This window comes from Euprymna scolopes, chromosome 2 (genome assembly GCF_053919585.1).
Source record: "Euprymna scolopes isolate OS-2025 chromosome 2, ASM5391958v1, whole genome shotgun sequence".
NCBI classification, from domain to species: Eukaryota; Metazoa; Mollusca; class Cephalopoda; order Sepiida; family Sepiolidae; genus Euprymna; species Euprymna scolopes.
The window spans coordinates 125,453,605-125,476,234 of record NC_136483.1 but is presented as its reverse complement, the minus strand read 5'-3'; the positions used below and the strand labels follow the sequence as shown (position 1 = coordinate 125,476,234).

At 35.4% G+C, this 22,630-nt stretch overlaps 1 protein-coding gene across 2 annotated transcripts in view; it reads right to left on the bottom strand.

The window, feature by feature from the left end:
* The window catches only part of LOC145295939 (protein strawberry notch homolog 1-like), a 329,531-nt gene that overhangs the window by 260,690 nt on the left and 46,211 nt on the right, over nucleotides 1-22,630 (bottom strand). Inside the window, exons 3-4 of one of the 2 annotated variants that reach the window (XM_080141823.1) lie at nucleotides 18,803-18,940; nucleotides 9,832-10,455 (exon numbers count right to left, since the gene is read on the bottom strand). In XM_080141823.1, the coding sequence (XP_079997949.1) occupies nucleotides 9,832-10,455; nucleotides 18,803-18,940 (762 nt within the window). The remainder of the gene's footprint in view (nucleotides 1-9,831; nucleotides 10,456-18,802; nucleotides 18,941-22,630) is intronic. The other variant, XM_080141832.1, reaches the window with a different exon arrangement.

Here is a 22,630-nt window from a genome sequence, read left to right as displayed (position 1 = left end):
TCTTAAAAAAATGTTGGCTATCCAAACGAATTTTATACTGTTCAATAAAATAATTATCATAATTTAACTTCGCCAGTCAACTTTTTGACACTTAAAAGTGTCATAACGATGGGTGCCTTATCTACTGGCACAGCGAGGCCAGCGAGTATTATATTTATTTTCATCCCAATCTGCAATGCAACATACTCAAGTTCATTAATAGCAAACTAGATATCAGTAAATGTTCCATCAAATAGATCTGTGTAATCTAAGTCTTTGATGACAAACTTCCATCCAATGGTGAAGTGATCCAATCAATGGTGTAATTTAAAAGTGTTGGCGAAAGAAAACATTCTAGCTGAATGCCAGACCATATTTTAAAGAGTTCTAAACCCCACTGTACATGCAGCGAAGTGTTGAGCAGCAGTATGCTTTAAGACCAAGATGTTTAGGCAAAATACCGTCTGGGAAAATAGGCAATATTTTCAAGAACATTGAGAACTGAACCTTTTTACCAGATACAGGCCAGATGAGAGAGCAGATTAGTTTCTAGGCAAGCCGAAGATTTTCTAAGAAACATTGACAAAGTCACTAAGATTTCATGAAGATCTAAGTTATTAGATATGAGGCTTATTGTTTTTATGACAGTCGGTATCAGAGAGTCTGACTTCTGAAAGGCAGGCTATGTTAATGTTGTACTAGAAGAGAAAGTACATTGTTAGCACTTGGGTGCCTTCTTGTATCAAGGTTCTGACATTCCAATAGGCAAAAAATAATGGCCCTTTCTGTCTCATGATTATCCCAGTTTGCCGATTTGCCACTTACATCTCTGGAACAACAAGAGTGTTAATTTTTGCAAATGCCATACCCAAAATTCATAAAGGAACGTATGAAGTATCTTGGGAGTAGTGAATTCACTAGCTATTCCACAGTTGCAAGTATATCCTTGGTTCCTGAATCAACTTAAGAGTTTAAAATATGTATAGTATATTCATCAGCCATTTTAAGCCGGGAATTAAAACAATTATCAGACAAATATGCAGACATTATTTGTATTATTAAACTAAGTTTTGATGAAGAAATATTGCCCAAATATACATATATATGTATACCGCATTCAGACAAGTTTTGCTGCACCAGGACTTCAGTGTGGTCAAACTGGAGAGGCTTGTTGAAATTCAAAACCCAACTGCTTTGCCAGCAGTCTGAACCTGTTATCTCTACACTATCACTACAAAATAAAAAATAATTCTTATATGCTTTATCGAATGCCAAGAGTCCTCAGTTCTTTTACAAAGAGGTATACCTTTCATTAATCAGCAGCTGCTCAATCCCTTACTAGAAAGCTTAAATCTTGTGTATTTATGAACTTTCGTTTGCCTCTTTTTACCATCTCCCCATATCCAGCTTTCTCCAAAAAGACAATATAAGACAAAAATAAAAATTACTCTGAACAAGTGTGTGTATATCTTTGCTCGCGTATTGAGCACTTCTGAAATAAAACATTGGTTTTAGTTATATTATTGAATTAATTGGAATGTTTGAGATGAGTATTATTTATTCATTTATTTATTGTGGACTATTATTCTTATCTTTTAGTTGTTGTTCCACAATGTTTCAGCCAACTATTCCTCTGGCCTTCGTCAGGTGGTAACCGCGATGGGATAGGAATTCCGAATCTGCTAACCCGACTGCCTTCCATAGTTGTTTGTTGTCTCACCACGTTTTTGGTCAACTAAGCCTCTGGCTGACTTTGGGTAGGATTGAAACAGCTACCTTCAGACAATGCTCACCTGGAATTGTAGAGATTCAACGTCTCTATCCAATATGCCACCGGCGCCTTCAGTGAATAGAGATGTTGAATTTCTCCTGTTCCAGGAGAGCATTGTCTGAATATAGCAGTTTCAATCCTACCCAAAGCAGGCCAGAGACTTAGTTGGCCAAAAACGTGGTGCGATAACAACAACTATGGAAGGCAGTAATTGCTGAAAATGCAGTTAGGAGATTCAGAGTTCCTATCCCGTTGCGGTTACCACCTGACGAAGGCCAGAGGAATAATTGGCTAAAATATTATGAAACAACTACAAGGTGAGGATAATGGTTTTAGTTATTTGAACTTCGTCAAAGGATGAATGGTATGTTTGTTTGAAAGCAACAGACATAACAGCTGGCTGCCGCCATTAATTATAACAAATACTGACTACCAGGGTTGGATCAAATACTGACTTTTAACAATTGAAATACAAATACTTTCGTTAAGGTTACCAGAAATACAAATACAAATACTTTTATTCCTAACTCTAAAAATACAAATACAAATACTAACGCTAAAAATACAAATACTTTTATTCCTCAATCTCAAAATACAAATAAAAATACAATAACTGATTTAAACAATCTGAAAATATGCGAAGAAAAGAAGAAAAAAGAAGAAATATTTCCTTCCAAATTTGACATCTACATTACACTCTATATCATGTCCTCATTGCATTTTATCATCATTAGAGCTCTGAAAGTTTCCGGGCCAAGTTTGGCTCGCTCTGGGGTATAAAAATTACCAGCCTTGCTGAAAACTCTTTCAGATGGTGCCGATGTTGCACAGCACCCTAGAATATTTCTGGCGAAAGGCTTCAAAATCTTGAAGCTCTTGTTTTCCCGCCAGTACCTCAGTGGGTTGACGTCAAAAGCCAGAACACATTCTTCTAAGTAGGAATCGAGTTCTGCCTTTACCGCTGTAGTGTCGCTTATTGATGGACTTACATTTAGCTTCCCAGCTGGTGGCATGTAGGCAAAAAGACGAGGGCGTTTTGCATTCATGTCAGCCTCGTCTTGATTTGTGTTCACGGTCATGAAAAACTTCCTCTCTTGAACTGTGTTCTTCAAAGACAACTGAGTTGACTGCGAAATAATTAGGTCCACAATCTTCGAAATATTTTTATTTTTCATTTTTTCACATGACAGCCATGACAGCTTAAACCTGGGGTCCATGACAGCTGCAGCAATGACATCAGTCCTATCAAGAAACGGATGCAATCTCTTTTTGATAGAAGACTGTAGTGCATTAGCCAAGTTTAAGCAGTAGGTTGGTTTACTTTCCATGAATAGTTTGAGGCTGTGTTCAAGGCCAAATACAACTGGTGCAACGCAAGAAAGTGTCACCATGTTTTCTCCTTCCACTTGCGACATTGCCTCTTGGAATGGGTCCAAAATTTGCACCACTTCTTTTAGCATTGCTATTTCCACTACGTTCAATTCTCGTATGTTCTTGCACGATCCTAGGAGACAAATAGCTGAGTTGACGCCATTGACATCTTTGAGAACTGACTTAAGCATAGTCAGTTGAGAGTTCCATCTAGTAGCATTAGCAGCCTGCAGTGAAATCCCAATATTTTCCAAGAACGGTGCTGCCACAGTAGATCGCCGTATTGCAGCTACAATACTACAGCACTTGTGTATCACAGTTGCAATTGCGCTGCATCTGACACTGGGATCATTGAAGGCATCTCGTATGCAGATTTGTTGTGTGTGTGCAAAGCAACTGGACCGATCCGGTGGAAGAAGGGCAAGGACTTCATTCAGATCAAGTTCTTCTTCCAAAATATCAAGTTCTTCTTCCAAAATATCAATGTTATCTATGTCTCCATTTTCCTTGATACTTTCATTTTTCACTTCATTTCCATATAATCCTGGTAGACATATATCAAATGCTCTCACCATAGACGAAGCATTGTCTGCAACCACTTTCCTCACTTTGCCACGAATTCCAAATTTAGTCACTACATCCTCATATGCTATAGCAATATTTACAGCTGTGTGTCGCCCCTCAAACTTATCACAAGCAATTACCCCCACCTATGTGTAACACGATGTAACATTATTATAAATTAATATTATCAATATAAATTTTGTACTATTTAAAAGAGGAAGGGCAAAATAAACTAGTAATAATATTTTTAAAATTCTTTAAGCGTACGAAAATAATGGAAGTGCGAGACCAAAACATTTTTATTTTATTTGAATTTAGGAAAATTCGTCCACGGAAGATTGGTCCATTTTTGCTATCTATCAAAACTCGGCCTATTATTGAATAAATATCGATTGAAAACACATTTTATGACCGTTCTTGGAGCAGATAGTGTTTTTAGAAGGGGATATACCCCCCAATAACATTTTTTAACGTTTTCTACCTAGCTGTTTTCGTTTATTTTAAAGCGTTTTAAAACTGAATTGCAGTTAAAAAACGAGACTATAGACCGCATAATAGTTTTTATTTTTTTTTTTTGGGGGGGGGGGGGTACTTGTGCAGTTTAAGTCCGATGGTAAAAAACGAAAATTTAAAAAACACAAATTATATTCTACGTACCCGTATGGAATGAATTGCTTAATTTCATCAAATAGTTTTTTATGGCGTAAAAACAATCTCGGGAACTCGGAAATATTCGATTAATTCAATTAATTCATCAAAGGGAAGTAACCACCATTACACTTCGACCAAAATCATTGCAAATGACGACCATCTAGAAAGACTCGAATGAATGATTTAATCGCTGGCAGCCGCTGCTTTTAATTTTTCTGTACTAAAATAATTTTTATTTGTTAAAAACATGTTATTGTACAGAAAATTGTCAAAATTGATCTATAAATGTTCATTTACAAATAAGTAAATGAAACGTTTAATAATAATAGGAATGTTGGGTAAAGATCATTTAGAACACATATTAACATTTTGAAATATAAAAACAATTAAGAGTTGCAGCATGTTAAAATTATACTGTCGATAGATAATTAAGTCCTACTGCATTTGGTATAAGTAATTTATTTTGTTTGTTTTTTGTTTAAAGATTAGGATATTTATTGAGTGGATTTTTAATTATTTTATCATAGTTTTATGATTTGCAAATACGTAAAATTGGGGAGATAAGATTTTTGGTGTAGAACATATTTTTGCCTAATGCATAATTATATCAAAGAGTTTTCTTGTTAATTTATTTGGAAGTGATATTTTCACCTGTGTACTTTTAGGGACAAGCACCAGGATAACATTAAGAAGTTTGTCAAATTAAAATGAAATTATATCTATATTTTAAAGTAGATGAGAACCCTCAGCTATCCCTCCTAAAAATGTAATTCTACTTTTTTTCAAAAGATTACTTGTGAACATCTAGAAAAGGAATATTTTATAATTTAAATTAATTAGTTTCGCATATAAATTATACATAAAATGATCTTTCATTTTCGGGCCATCATAACTTTTTAGGGTAGTTAACTTTTTTCTATCTCTAAGTCTGACTGGCAAAATTGTAAAACCAAATGAAATTGCCTTAAAAAGTAAAAGGCACAGAATTTATCTCCCATAGCCAAAAATATATACCCCAATTTAGAAGAATTTTTCTTTCATCGACCAAGGACAGACTAGATAAAGTTAGGTCATCAGAGCAGGTACTACACTTTAATGTAAGCATTGATTGACAACGGGGACAGATTACATAAAAGAGATGTTTATAAATGTTTTTTTTACGATTATGATATTAGTAACCATTTGGAGTTACAATCTATTTAGTATTACACATGAAATCTGAAGAAAACACAATGAGTAAACATGCGAGTATAATCGACAGATTTCTAAGATGACAGCATAATTGAAAAGTAGTTGGTTATTATCTTAGACTCCACATCTACTTACCATTTTTACTAGTGCCATTTTTTCCATACCATATTTATTGGTACAATTTGTAAATAAGTTTCTATTTGTCAATCATATTCTTAAAAGAATTATGTCAGTCGTCAGAAGACCTAATTTACTCAGGGGATTGGAGGTATCAACTTAAAATATCTCTAAAATATTGATAAATTTAATTTTAGTAATAACTCTAAAACTAGACTTTGTTTCCAAGAACAATCTATGCGTCATTATTAAGGCAAATGTGTCTATTAATCCAAGATAGTTAGAAAATCTATAATTATTGACTTTTAATTAAACTTTTGGAACTACTCAGGAAAAAGTATATGTATACTTAAAAATATTCATTTTAAATACAACTTTAAATAGCTATAGTTATAAGTTTTCAAATTTCTATAAATTGAAAATAAATTAATTCAATTAATTTCAAAAACACTACTTTTAAAGAATTTCAAACGAAAAATACAAGAATTAATTATTTCAGAGGAAATATACTCAGTGACCTAATTGGCAGGGACAAGGAGCCAGCACTAAAGAATGTCCCCAAAATGGTTTCATACTCAACTGTGAACTCTTTGAAAGGGTCCATATAGACATTTAGTAAGTAACTGTGAAACCGGATTAAACATTTAGGTGTGAGATTCGCTTAGTGCGAGAGGGTGTAAATCCATGAATGGATTTTTTTTTTTAAATCTACAAGTTTAGACATCCAAACAACTGTTTAAATTACTTTATTATAACTTTTTCTTTAATAATCCATATTTAATAAATATTTATATAAAATTATCCGAAAAAGGCCAAATTTGAAGCATAAATTTGAAAAAAAAAAACAAACAAAAATTTTGAAAGCCAAACTGCTTCAAAAAAAGCCAAATTCGCGAAATTTGGCCTTAAAAAAGCCAAGCTGGCAACCCTGAATTGAAGCTACTTGACTCACAGACTTATCGTCACTCAACTAGCAGCAGCGTGTGTGACTGGAAGTGGACAGGGCTGGTAGACTGGTACACGTACGCAACATGTATGTGAACAGGGTTGGATCAAATACTGACTTTTAACAATTGAAATGCAAATACTTTCGTTTAGGTTACCAGAAATACAAATACAAATACTTTTACTCCTAAGTCTAAAAATACAAATACAAATACATTTATTCCTAAATCTAAAAATACAAATACAATTACATTAAAATTGTATTTAAATACAATTGAAATACAAATACAATTGTATTTGATCCAACCCTACTGACTACATAGGTTATGTGATTATATTAAGAAAAATCTTATTTAATCACACAAAAGTTTTGTTTTATGCAGAAATTATTTTTCAATTTTCTCTATATTTCATATTGAAAAAAGAAAAAGCATCATAAAACAAAAAGATTACTCAACACGTTGCCGAAATATACACATATATAAAACAATTTCCTGTTGGAAAAGCAAAGAAAAGCTAATTACAATCATACAATCTAAATGATACCTTAATTATATTAAGATCAAAACCGTTTATGCTTATTTAATTCTGATACATTTTGAAATACCATATATATTTTCTTGTGCCGTGGCATATTTATGCCATAGATGAAACCATGGTTAGTGTTCTCCATAGGCTTTGGTCCATTGTTAGTCCGATTCCTCTGAAGACATCACATGATTTTTTACTTGGCAGAATACATGGGTGGGTTGTCATTACCTTCCCCAGCGCAGTGGTATCTCACTCGCCTGTTTGCATCTATCTGTTGTCCTTAGATCATCCGCATAGCTGCAGTCGAATAAGACCATAGAACCATTGATCTGCTAGAGATTTATCCTCCGCCATGGCCATCCAATGTGCTCCTGCCGACATCATCAGTTACCTTCCCCTAGATGTATGTCTTAACTAATAGGGATGCATCTCTCCCAGTGAGTTAATGCGCCTCGACATACCAACCTGAAAATTTCTTATGACTCGGCGTGGTACATACAGACTAACTTTCCCAAATGGTCACCCATCTGATACTAACTAGGCTCAACATTACTTTACTTCAGTGATCTGGTGGGAACTGGTTTGTCACCATGATTGCGCTGTACACTACCATATATATAGTAATCAACAAACAACCATGAATAGTTACAGGCAACTAATTTGCATTTTATTTTTACTTTCTATGTTATTATGTAAGATATATTTTTAATTACCATTACAATTTTCTGATATATCCAATAGTTTTTTGCAAAATGCCTGATGTCGCTATGATGTTGAGAAAACCTTGAATTATTCGCAGAAAATATTTTTAAAATTTACGTTTAAAACAAATTAGGCATGAAGTCATCAAAAGCATGGAGAAAATGAGTGTCTTTGATCATCCTTAGTCTAAAATTACAAAAATGTTTACCATAGTTTAACTAAAATTATCGCAATAAACACAATATCACATTTACACTAAAGACCATCCAACCTACAAAGAGTCAAAAATCTGTTGAAAATTGTTTTTTTTATAAATATATTTATACACAAAGATTTCAATGACAAAACAGGAAGTTGGAGCAAAACAGAATGTACAGTTAGTAAGATCCTCCCAACTCTTTAAATCCAACTATTTAAAAACAAAGATGGTTCTCTAAATCAGAGTGGGATTTTTTTTTTTATTGAGCAATCATAAATACATGCAGCCATTTTTTTATCACAACTTTTCAGTGTGGGTAAATGTAGAAATTGTATCTAAACTAATTTAAAACCTGAATGTCAGATCACCCCATCTGTGACCAGCAGCATACAATGTCTTACCTCCATGTTAACTTACTGTTGGCAGTAGGAGAAATTTATATCACTATATTTTATTTGTTTAAATAATTTTATACTTCTTCGTAACATAATTCTTTATAGAAAATATTGCTTTTACGCTAAGTAAAAACTTACTTCTATCAGAAAGCCAACACTGATAGCTGTGACTATGCTTTTTCAAAACAGCTCAAAATTTTAAATTTAAACATATATGCAGAACTGCAACTTCGATTGGGTTTTAAGCTGCCTGATAATTATTCAAAGCATGAAACAATTGCCTATTCAGAATTTGCATTTCTTATTACATTATACCCAATAGATAATAGTGGCTGCATACCATTTTGACGCTTTATATAAAGCGAACTCAGAGTCTCAATTGCAACCCTGAATTTAAGGTTTAGTGTTTGTATTAATGTATGAATACTCTTTAATAAATAGAATATTTTCTGTAAACCTTGACAAAAAACTTGAAAATATAAATTAAAATCATGTGATAGATAAAGCCACAACTATCAAATCGTTAGGACTGTAACAGTTATTTTCAAATTCATATAAAATAACTTAAATGTTAAAATATGTATACAAAGAACCAGATTCGTATTATTTGGATCCATTGGATCCAATGAATCCAAATAATACGAATAACCAATCCTCATTTCAAAAATTCATAAACAAAAAGAACCAGATATTTGAAAGAGTGCAAATTAAATAGTGCACTGTATGGATCTTTCATTTAAACAGCAAAGTAAAGAAATATATTTTGTGTGAATGATCAAAGTTGTATTGCAATAAAACAGAGGCTTGACAGTAATGCATTTAAAATACATTCAAATTCAAGTAAATCTCTTTGTAAAAAAACAAAAGTGAACCCAATTAATGAAATCTCTAAATGAGACATTGTTAACTACAAGCTTGGCAAGCTTTGGTATAGTACATAACTTCTAAAAAGTGTGACAGTTTGCAACCAGCTCAAGTGGGACCTGGCATGACCTTGGCACAAGCTAAGGAAGGACCTGGCACAACATAAGACTGAATGATGGGCATTACTCAAAAACATTGAAAAAAAAAAAAAAAAAAAAAAAATGAAACCTCTTTCTTTAAAGGTTTAATAAATTCTTGTATTAAAAATTTTAAAGAGTATTCAAATGCAATTAATAAAATATAAAACCATTTTCAAAAAAATATAAGAATAAACTCAAATTTTGAGGGAAAATAAATTGTGTTGATAAACATTGTAAGAGTTTAACAAATTAGAACAAAATCAGAAACCTGATATTCCAAACTAAGGTTGTTTTTTCATAAAGCATGGTTTCAAAATGTATTTTTATTAAAAAAATAAAATAAATAAATCTGATTATTTTTCTTTTTTTTTAAAACAAAAAATATTCTGGTAAGCATAAGAATTAACTCACTGTGTATGAATTGATGGGTTTCAATTTTACATCATCTTGAGACCATAAACGGGACAAGTCTTTACTTGTGATAGGCCCACAAAGCCCTGTGCCATTTGCCAGTGTGGTTGACATGACATTGTTTGCGTGATTTACTTTTAAGTTAGCCACTTTTGTTTTGACGATACTAGTTACCTGCGGCGTATTTCCAGCCATAGTTGTCTGAGAAACATTTTTCACAATGTTTGGCACAACAGTTGGCTTTAACTTGCCGGAGGTTATGGTGTTCACTTTTATATTGCTGCCAGTTAGCCCAAGCTGGCTGAGAAGCTGCAGTGATTTGCCTGCATTAACCTCTGTCAGCAGAGGACTGTTACGACCAGTGCTACTTGTGGTGCTAATGTAGATTTTTTGAGCCGCAAATGAAGTGGGAGGGAGGCCACTTTGTGAACCAACATTTTTGGGAGTGAGGGAGATAATTTTGCTGCCAGGTTGACCGAGTCCTGCATTCTGGAGATAAGAGTTGTTGGTACCAGTGATTTGAAGCAGCTGGCTATTACCACCAGACTTGACCACACGAATTACTGGAGAGTTGGTGTTGCTAAGGCTGTGATTGGTGGGTTGCAAGACTACTCTTGGTCGAATCTGAAAAGACAGGAGAGAGAGAACAAGTCAGGGGGAGGGGATACAAAAAACAGATAGAGAGAGGATATGTAATATGCCAGATACAAAATACTGTCAACAGATAATTATCAAAGACAGCATATTAGTAGAGAAAACATAACACCTATGAGAAAAATTTATATTGAAATATTTTTTTTTTATTTAATCTGATATAATTAAAAATATGAACATGTAAATGTAATTTTTTTTTTCATGATTTCAGGAAAGGTTTTAAAATAAAAATTAAAACTAAGTTTCAAATCTACCACAATTTCCATTAAAATAAATTTTTAGTTGCGACGATTTGTAAAAAAAAAAAATTAGCTTAAATAAATAAATAAAACAAAAATAAAGAACACTCCACATAAAACTGACTGCTTAACTTTGTCCTCATGAGTAGATAGTAAATAGGTTAATAATAAAAAAAAAAAATAAATCTAACAAGACAGCACATTTTAATTTCTTAGTAAAAACAAAATAGCAATGTAACTTTATATAAGCTTGTACAAATTTTAATGAAAAATCTTAAAGATTATTAGTTTTATACATTTCATAGCAGTTGAAGAAAATAGAAAAAAGTTCATGAAAGAATTTTGTTTTTGGAGCAATTATGTTTCAAGATCCTAAGCAAATATAAAAATGACGTATTCAGGTCTACAGCAGTTTCTTCTGTAAAAAAAACTTTATTAACCTTCATTGTTTGTTTTTAATATATAGAGAGATTTATTTTAGGAAAAAAAAAAAAACTGTATGGGGGGGGGGGTATTAAATATTTGTGTGTATGTGTGCGCATGCACGGTTTTTATATACAAACCATTTTTGGAGGTTGTGTATATTCTCAACCTTCTAAATTCTCATTTTCAAATTACTATGATTAACTGATTTATATTAAGTTATTACAATTACAGTTATTACAATTATATATTAGAACAGAATTAGAATAGAGAGTATATTGGTTATTTCGTGTCAAATCATCCAGGGCTTTACACCCATATCCATAGATCTGGCTGTAGTTTGCACTACAGATAGATAATATAGAAACTAAGAAATTCTGAAAATTTGAGCATGTAACTCAAAGCGGTTTACGATTTATCGCATTTTTCGTTTTGGCATTTTTTTTTTTTTTTACATATGGGTCACCACTTATCAAGGCCCGGAGGCCACTCAGGGATAAGGGTTATTGCGTGTACAGTAATCAATGAGATAGTATTGTAGTAATCATTAGTATTGGAGATTTGATAGAGTGTCTTACTTAAGGGGGCGGTTTGTCAGGAATTTGTTTATGTTGGATTTGAAGACATCCAAGTTGTAGTCAGATGGGAAACAGGCAAACGTGCACTTCTGAGAAAGAAGCTCTGCTCATGGAATCTACATTTGGATTTAGGCACAGATAAAGAGTGGGAAAAATTACTGACAGTAGTTTCAGCCAGACAGGTGTTTCGCGTGAAAGATTGGCAATGGGGGGGGGGATTGGAGCTCAGACAAGCACTTGCCATGGAAATAACGATAAAACAAAGACAGGCTCGCAACATCTCTTCTGTGGGAGAGAGGCTGCAGGGAAGAGAAAAGGGCATCCTCCACTAAACCATGAAGTCTATTTTGTACTCTGTCAAGGTAGGATAGGCTGTGGCAGCAGTACTCCATCCTTGGATGTACTTGGCTTTTATACAATAGAGAATTGCATCAGTAGTGAGATATCTTCTGGAGCGGGAGAAGGATCCCACCATTTTCCCAGCGTCCCTGGCAACAGACCTGATGTACTTGTTCAATTTCAGATCAGGAGTAAAGGTCAAACCCAGAAGCTTGTTAAAAAATGGAGCCTCCCCAAGACGAGAGCCATCCATTTCAATTGATGTCAGATGGGGATCAGAGCGTTGATGATATAAAGATAGAAGCTTTGTTTTGGATGCATCAAAAGTGACCAGCCACCTCTTCCCCCACTGTACCACGCACTCAAGATCAGAGGAGAGAGAGAATTAGAGAGAACTTTATCATTTACGGCCTTTGATGTGTTGCCATAGATGGTCGTATCATCAGCATAGATGTCAATGAATGATTTAAGTATGTGTTTTGGGAGATCATTGATGTAGACCAGGAAGAGAGTTGGACCCAGGATGGACCCCTGAGCGACTCCAGCATTAATACTATGGGCCTCTGATTTCTGGCCACCAACCACTACTCTTATGAACCTATCAGAGAGAAACGATTTAATGATCGAGTAAACATTTCCAGTGATACTGTAGCTGGAAATCTTGTGAAGTAGACCCTTATGCCATACCTTATCGAAGGCCTTCGATATATCAAGAGCAATTGCCCTGGAAAGGAAGCCTTTGTCAAGAGATTCACTAATCCTATGAGATATAACCGTTAGCACATCTGCTGTAGATCTTGCAGAGCGGAAACCATATTGCATGTCACTAAGGTTGTTTCTGCTGAGGTGGTTGACTACTTCTTTATTTAATACTAGCGAGGGGTACCTGGCGTTGCCCGGGTGTTTTTCGGGGTATGTGAAAAAAAAAAAAAAACAGGTGCCCGTGATAAAAACGAAGCCTTCACGACGCGCAGTTGGAAAATAGTAAAGTGTTAAAAAAACAAACAAAAAAAAAACAGGTGCGCGTTTTTAATTGACGTGACGGCGATAGGTATTCAGCAGTAAGTATTTTGTGCGGGACAGTTTTGAATGAGGTGAATAAATTGGTTTGTTTGTTTTTAAAAACCCGCTCCCTGTTTATTAGGAGGAGCGAAATGAAAGCTACAGTCTGATATGACGAAGTCGACAGGCTTTCGGCCTGTGATTAGAGTTGAGTTTCGCTTTTTTTTATACCGAAAACTGAATGTAATGCGTGCCGATGCGGGAAACCTTGAATAATTAACGTTTGAAAGTCAATAAAATTAAATAGACAGGCGAGCTCCGTGGGTAACTCTGAGATATTGCAATTTATAGACGATATAAAAAGTTTTAAGATGTGAACCGAGCAAGCGCTTCTCTGAAAGAAGCCTTTTGTGGACATTGAGGAAAAGCGTATATACATACATACATACATTTTCGCTTTTATATATATAGATGGATTCCAACAACTTACTCATGACACAGGAGACTTCTTGGTCTGTACTGAGAGGGAGATGACTTTTCACCTGAATTTTTAAATACATACTGATGAGGTTTTCCAGGGTGTTAGAAAGCACTTTTCCTTAAGGCAACGCTTAAACAATTCTGTAAGTATGGGGGCAAGTTCTGGTTGGAGCTTTTTCAGCACTATAATTGGAATGCCGTCAGGGCCAGTTGCTTTACTGGAATCAAGGTTCTTGATTAGCTTGGCGACCTCACGCACAGATATTTGTATGTTGCATAGCGTGTTGTCTGTTATAGGAGGAAATACGGGGAGCTGATGGCCTTTGTCGCATAGGGTAGAGTTAGCTGCAAAGTTCTTGGCAAATAGTCTGGCCTTGTCTGATGCTGACGAGATGACCTCAGGTCCATTGATGATAGTTGGGATAGAATGCACGCTTCTGTTCAAGATCCTGTTTGCTATTTGCCAAAACTGGTGGGAACCAAGCCGCTGCTCAGCTACTTTGGATTTAACGGACTGAGCATATAGCTCTCTTGCATTTTTTATTACTCTTTTACAGTGGTTGCTGGCAGTCCTGAAAGCAGCTTTAGTCTCAGTACATCTATTACGTTGGTAGCTATGGAAAAAGTGATTACTGTGCGCGATGGCAGCAGCACATTCAGGGGAGAACCACGGGTGGCTGTTAGGTTTTTGTTGGAATTTTTTGGATGGTATGAATCGGTCTATGCCTACAATTAATCATTCAGTCAGGTCTGATACTATAGAGGACACATCCTTTTTAAACATGGAATTCAAAGGTAGGTCAGATATGAATGTACGGAAGCTATCCCAGTTAGCCATAGAGTATTGATATACAGTACGGTGGAGAGGTACGTCTGAAGACTTATTACATTTCATTTTTATCTTCTGCTACAACAGAGTGGTCGGAGGATCCCAGAGGAGATAGAACGGAACATGAATATAGCTCAGGGGAAGTTGTGAGGAAAAGGTCTAGAAGGCTTGCATACTGACCGGTAGTATCGGGCACACGGGTGAGTTTGTGAACAATCTCAGTGAGGTCATAGGCAGTGGCAAAATCATGACAGAACCTCCCCTTGTCATCGGTTTTATTTGAGTGGATCAGCCATTCCACATTATGGACATTGAAGTCACCGCAAATGTGAATGTTAGCTGAAGGATGAGCAGACAGGATGTGGTCAATTTTCTCAGATATGCTCTTAAAGATAGTAACCGCACTGTTGTGGGGGCGATAGAGGGCAAATATAAATGCAGTGGTGTAAGCTAGTGCAACCCGGAAACACATATAAGGTAAATTAGGGTCTTCTCTGGATATATCCCTACCACATGGAAAGCCATCTTTGATGTAGGCACATATTCCATTGCCCATGGTGATTTAGATGTTAAGTTAGAGTATCCTTAAATTATGAATTCGTCTAGGGAAGTGGTTGACCCTATACCAGTTTCACTTATAAAGAATATGTCCGGTTTCGTCTCCTGTAATTGTGTTTCAACGTTGGAACATAGAACCCTGATGTTAGAAGGAGACCTGGTAGTAGGGGTCTACATTGGAGGATGGGGTTCTAGGTTTATTAGTGTTTTTTTTTTTGTTTTTTTTTTTAGATTTGTCATGATGAGGTTTTGGGATTTGTGGATAAGTCGCAGGAGGCAACATCTGTGCAACAATTTTGTGATGTCATTTCTTGGAATATTTTACTGATTGAAAGATCATATGGCTCTAAAAATTCACTCAAGTTTTTTGACCCAAGAAATCCAAAAATGGCAATAGATTTGCTCAAAAATGATTTTATGTTTTCAGATAGCTTCCACATAGCTTCAAGTATCCCATGGTGAAAAGCAATAAAATTTTGCGTTTTGATCATTTTAGGTCACTTTTATTATTTTGGAATTTCTGAAAAATTTGATACGCCCGGAGAAACAATTATTTTGTAAATTTATAAATTTTTGACACTATATCACAGGTTAGAAATATTTAGGAAGTATATAGAAAATTAGAGCAAAAAAAAAATTGTGTTTTCAGGAAGATAGAGACAAAAGTTTAAAAAGTTGAGTCAAAATGACCCAAGTGGTCTTTTGAGGGTTAAAAAGTTCCTCAAGAAGTTTCTTAATCAAAATTGTTGGCTTGAGATAGTACTAGAATTTTAAGATTTTTACCATCCTACTACTGGTTTCTTATATAAAAAAAAAATAGCATACTTTTATCATGGCTTAGTGTTTCCAACCCTCATCAACTAATCTTGAAAACTTAAGTTTTAGTAGCTGTCTTACTTGCAAATTTATTCCAAAATTAAGGTGTGATGTGAGTTTAAAAAATGTCTAAATTGATTATCACATCCAATAACACGTGCGAGTGTGTGTAGGGGTAAATAGGATAGATTTTCCAAATATATCCGACTTTCAACAAACACTATGCATGGGTAGAACAAGAACTTTTAACCATCTTTGGTCCAGATGCAATTTATTATGTCTAAAAAAAAAAATGTGAAAAAAGTAATGCATTACCATGCCAGCCACACTTTTTTTTAATTCAATTTTGGGGCACGTGGAAAAATCCCCAAACCCTTATCTCTCCAATTTACTGCCATTTTTGGATTCCTTGGGTCAAAAAACTTCCTTGGATGAATTTTCAGAGCCATATGATCTTTGAATCAGAAAATATTCAAAGAAATGATATCACAAAATTATTGCCCTGGTGTCGCATCATGCAACTTAAGCCAAAACGAAAAACACTAAATCGTAAATCCTTTGGAGTTAAATGCTCAAATTTTCAGGATTTCTTAGTTTCTATATTATCAATCTGCAGTGCAAACTTCAACCAGATCTGTGGATATAGGTTTCAAAATCCCATATTACTGGATGATTTGACACAGAATAACCTATATGGATTATATATTTTCTCTTTTAAAGAGGAACAAGCCTGGGTGCCCAGCACTGCCTAGGTGTTTGGAGGTGTGTGTTGAAAAAAAAAAAAAAAAAAAAAAAAAAGGCTTGAACCCATACTGCAAAGGAGGAAAAAGAACATGAAAAAAAGAGGATAGTGAATTCAATGAGTTTGGCACAAGGACGAAATAAAAAATTTTTAAAGTGAGAAGTGGGATCAAACTCAAAAACGTAGGGTAAGTAGTGTTGGGACAATTAGTCAGAATTGGAAATTTAAAAAAAAAAAAAAAAGGAGCTTTTGGGTTATCAGAATCGGTGTTGGAATCCAAAAAATTTGAGCCTATTTTCCAATGTCAAAACTGATTCCTTAAATTATCTTTTTTTTGATTGATGTTGGTTTAAGAAAGACCTTCCACTGCTTGTAGTAATAATAAAATAATATTTATTGCTTAAAACTTTGAGTAAGACTAAAATCTCTAGATCTTTCTTTCATAAGTGTGCTTTTATGTTTGAGAAACTATGGGCACATTCAAGTTGATTTCATAGCAATTGGGACAAAACATTTTTAGAGTTAAATATTTAGAGATTTATAAAGAATCGGAGTGAGGAATTTAGTACGGAATCAGGAAAAATATTGGAATTATCCAATCACTAGTAATTAGTCTTCCTCGCTAACCATTAAGCCAAAGAGAACAGTGAATTTAATCATAAGAATCATAAGAGTCGCCATGCATGCGCAGAAATGAACGTTGCTTTTAAATCTGGTTGGGGTCCACATAAGGTTCCCCGCTTTCTTTTGCGATATTTGCTTCACACGAAAGGTCATTTTTAATGTAGGGGAAAACCAGCTACCCTAAAAAAGGGAGCGCTTTGGTAGTATTTAAAAAAAAAAAAAAAAAATACTAATTGTTTCAGTATGAAGGGTTTCCCTATATTGACTGAGGACCATTTAAGTAACGCATCAGAAACCCTGGCCTGAAGGCCAAGAAATGCTTTGCCGCTTTTTCAAACAGTTTCACTTTATACGAAAAGGCCAAACAAACATCCGAGATGACGCCACGGTGGGAATTTTGTTTACTATTTCGATAAAAAAAAAAAAGATGCCTGTTTGCAAATGCTAGATATTACGATCTGGGAAGTATGCAAAAACTTCTTGCGAAATCTAACCAACCGGCAAACCCCAATGCAAAAAGCCTTTCGTGGACATACAAACGCTCGTGCCCATTTTGCCTTTTATATATTGGGCTACCCGGCGTTGCTCGGGACCGTATAAACAATGAGAAAATTGAATTTGATTTTGAATATATTTTATATTCTTAGAAAGGAATTTTTAATGTCTATATATCCTTTGCTATTTCAAGCAAAAGAATATTTTACCTAGCTAGGATGAGTATGAAATAATTGTCTTACCTAGGGTAGGTAATTTACAGCATGTATATGAAATAATTTTACCTTTGCAAGGATGGTGAATATACAATAAATATTTAAAATAATTTTACCTACACTAAGACGGGTAATTTAAATAGATATATTAAACAATTTCACATACTTTTTAACCCCAAAACGGACATTACTCTCTCCACCCAACCCCCAAAAGAGAACTTAAAAAAAAATAACAATCATGCTTCTTTCTACCCACCTCTTCCACCATCACCTCATGCCCGGATGATAACATAAAAAATTCCAAACAATATGGATCACCCCCTACAGAAACTGGCCTAGTAAACTTTCATAGTAAACTAACAATATTAATGTATTAATCTAATTTTGAGATCGTAAACTATTTAAGCCATATCCAGAATCGACTTCACAAATAAGTAATTTTGAGATAGAAAACTGTTTAAGCCATTTCTGGTACAACCTTTATATTTTACCATCCTCATTTAATCCAGAGTGACGCTGGTTATTCTGCTAGTATAAATTTGCCCCATCTCATTTAATCCAGGGCAATGCCAGGAATTCTGCTAATAGATATTTCCATAAATATCCTTCAATCCTGGATGCCGCCAGGGATATTGCTAGTATATTTTCTCCCCTATCTCATTCAATCTTGAGCAATGCTGGGTATTCTGCTAGTGTATATGTGCAGCCATCTTATACAATCCCGAGCGACGCCAAGTATTGGTCTATTCTGTATTTGTATCTATCTTATTCAATCCCAGGTAATGCCAGGTATTGCTAGTATTTATCAATGTGATCAAAAATGTACCTGAACCAAGATGAATTATGTAGAATATAATTTCTATAAATAAGGTCTCAGTAGGTTTCTTTTCTTTAAATTTACTTTACATGATCCCAATGGGTCACTTGTTATTCGACGTTTCAATTTATGATAGGAATTTTTACAAAGTGAATCTTACCTGGTTTGTTGCAATAACTTTTGGTTGGTGCTGATGATGTTGAACAGTCACAGATTGTTGAGAGCTAACTGGATTATAGGCATGATTTGTGGTAACATTAATGAAACCATTTGTAGCAGTAGATGGTGTTACACTAGTCTACAGAGAGAGAAAGAGAAAAAAAAAAATCAATATTCAAATTAAAAAGTTTGAACATAAACAATGCAGCACACAAACTTTGTAGAATAGGATGGTTAGCATACCTGAATTACAATGCAAAACAACCAAATAATTACTTCTAATAAAAGAGAGAAAGGGGGGGATGCAATCAAAGAGCAGACAAACAAAAAGGAGAGAGAGAGAGGGTGGGGACGGAGATGACCAGAGAAGAAAGAGAGAAAGAGGAGGGGGGACCAAAGAGGAGAGAGAGAGAGAGAGGAAGGAGACAACATTGTCTATGTAGACAGGTAAGTTTTCTCAACTTAATATTTTTTTTTCAAACATTCCAACATAACTTCCAAAGTACACATGTATAGTACTGCAAGATATTAAAACAAAATACAAAATTTGTTTTTAGTATCTCAATTATGGCCATTTACAGTTATTGCATTTTCTGTGATACTGAATAAAAAGTCATCATAGGAGGTGCTTTCAATAACTTTTCAGACTTTGTTTTTGGATGGCCACTTTTATTGATGAAACTCTAGTCCCCTTCGAAGAAATCTTTTCTGGTTGCAACGCAATTGTTGTACCGCTCCAAGAAGTTGGGAATGACTCAATTAGCCAAGTTGCTCAAGAATTACAAACGTTAACTTTGCCAACTGAATTCTTTTGAATTTTTTTTTTTTTAATGAGAGGGGAACCTATCGCCATACTTTCCCTTAAATATGTCAACTGAACTTATATTAAGTAGAATGCTTAATGTTATTCTTATTTTTTTTTTTTTTTTTTATTGGAGAGTAAACATTGTGGATGTGTTGTTGGCAGCTCCCTTAACTCTCGCTTCTCCTAATTTGTCTCTCAGTCCTCATTTAGAAGGAGTGATTTTTCTGGCAAAGGGAGAAGAAAAAGCTGTATTCTAGGTCAGGAGTATATTTGCATGAGCAGTTGCCAGAGATGTCAGAAATTTCCTGTTTCTTGTAATCATGCCACTAATAAAAGGTGCTGGATTGACATTATCAGCCTGATAGCTAGGGACCTAAACCTTAGACTAACCACTAAGGAGGCTGTCCTATCAGCAGGTGCAAAGTACTGGAACTGCTGTATTGCCATTTGGTGAATGGATTTTCGACCATCAAGTAAATTCTGGTGGAACTTCTCGATGCCATATTAGTTACAGCTTTATCTTATGGTTTTAAAAAAAAAATTCCTCACTTCTTTTTCTCTTACTTTCTCCTCTCTGTCTTGCTTTAACCAAGCCTGTTGACCTATTCCACGAATCCTAAAGTTCGATCATGAAAAGTCTTGAGAAAAAATAAATTATGATTAAATTCAGAACTTCCAGCTTCCAACATAGACCCCCACTACCATGTTCTCTTTTCCAACATCAGGGGTCTATGTTCCAACCTGCAAAAGGTTGAAATCCAATTACAAGAGACCAAACCAGACACATTCTTCCGAAGCAAAACTGGCATTGGACCGACTATTTCTTTAGATGAGTTCAATTAGAGTATATTCTAATTAAACATCCAAATCTGACCCCCAAGATTGCCATGGGCATGGAATATGTGCCTCCATTACTGATGTCTTTTCATGTGTTAGAAATATTTCCAGAGTAGACCCTAAATTGCTATATATGTGTTTTCAGATTGCACTTGCTCACACCACTGTGTTTATATTTGCCCTCTATCGCCCCCATAATAGCAGAATTACTATCTGAGAAAATTGCCCACATCCTGTCTGCTCATCCTACTGTGGAGACTTCAATGTTCACAACATGGAAGGATTAGTCCCCCTCAAACAAGATGATGAGGGGAGGTTCTGTCAGGATTTCTCCATTGCTTATAACCTAATTCAGATTGTTCATGCACCCACTTGGGTGCCCAACCTCTTATAGTGCTCACTAAGTTTCAACCAGAACTAGCTCCCATATTTACAAGGCGGTTTAAGCATTGTCTTAAGGAGAATTGCTCCCCAAAACCCTGGAAAACCTTATCAGTATGCACCATATTTAACAATTCAGGTAATCAGTCATCTCCCCCTCAATACAGACCAATCAGTCTCCTGTGCGTTATGAGGAAGTTGCTGGAACCTGTTAAAAAGAGAACTGGTCAAGCACCTCAGCGACATGCAATATGGTTTCCGTTCTGCTAGATCTACAGCTAACAGTTATATCTTATAGGATTACCGAATCTCTTGACGGAGGCTACCTTTCTAGGGGAATTAACCGTGACATATCAAGGGTCTTTGATAAGGTATGGCATAAAAGTTTATTTCACAAGATCTCAAGCTATGGTATAGCTGGAAATGTCTTTTCAATTATTAAATCATTTCTCTGATAGGTTCATTAGAGTAGTAGTTGATGGGTAGAAATCAGAAGCTCACAGTATTAATGCTGGAGTCTCTCAGGGATCCATCCTGGGCCCAACTCTCTTCCTGATCTACATATATGATCTTTCAAATCACATCCTTACATAATTCGTAGACATTTATTCTGATGACATTACCATCTATGGTAGCACATCTAAGACCATAAACGACTAAGTTCTCTCCGATCCTCTCCTCTTATCTTGAGCACGTGGTACAATGGGAAAAGAAGTGACTGGTTAATTTTAATGCATCTAAAATCAAGCTTCTATCTTTCCATCAACGCTGGTCCCTGTCTGGCATCAATTGAAACGAATACCTCTCATCTTGGGGAGGCTCCAGGTTTTGACAAGCTCTTGGGTTTGACCTTTATTACTGATCTGAGATGTAACATGTACATCAAATCCGTTGCCAAGGCTGCTGGAAAAATGGTGGGATCGTTCTGCCACTTCATTAGATATCTCACTGCAGATGCAATTCTCTACCTATATAAGAGCCAAGTCCATCCAAGGATGGAGTACTGCTGCCTAGTACATCTGGGCAGGAGCTGCTAGAAAGGCCTTATCCTGCCTTGTTCAAAATAGACTAATAGGGGACGCCCCTTTCTCTTTTCTGCAACCTCTTCCCCACAGAAGAGACGTTGTGAGCTTGTCTCTGCTTTATCGTTATTTTCATGGCAAGTGCTCGTCTGATCTCCAGACTCCCTGCCTTCTTTGAATCTCTTAAGCCACTCAAAAACTGATGCTCGATTCATGCAAGATGATCCAAAAGCAGTTTGAAGCATTTCATACATTTCTGTGGCATTTTTTCCTAAGTTTAAACACAAAATTTTATTGCATATCATACTTCTAAAGTCTCCCCACGCCGAGATTACATTTTTAAAATTCACCAGCTGTGACAATCAGGCTTTTAAGGTGTATTCCGATTCCTGCTATACCTGTTCATTTGAGCCTTTAAATCATGAAAACTAGTCAGTCATCTCATAAGATATATAATAGCATATTGAATTTTTAAGAGTCTATGACAATTTTAAATGTATACACAAAAACCTGGAAATGTATTAGAGGCTCTTCGCAAGTAATGTATAACCTCTGGGGTACGGGTATTCTCGTGAAAGATGGCCTCTGGGGTACGGGTATTCTCGTGACAGATGGCCTCTGGGGTACGGGTATTCTCGTGACAGATGGCCTCTGGGGTACGGGTATTCTCGTGACAGATGGCCTCTGGGGTACGGGTATTCTCGTGAAAGATGGCCTCTGGGGTACGGGTATTCTCGTGAAAGATGGCCTCTGGGGTACGGGAATTCTGGTGAAAGATGGCCTC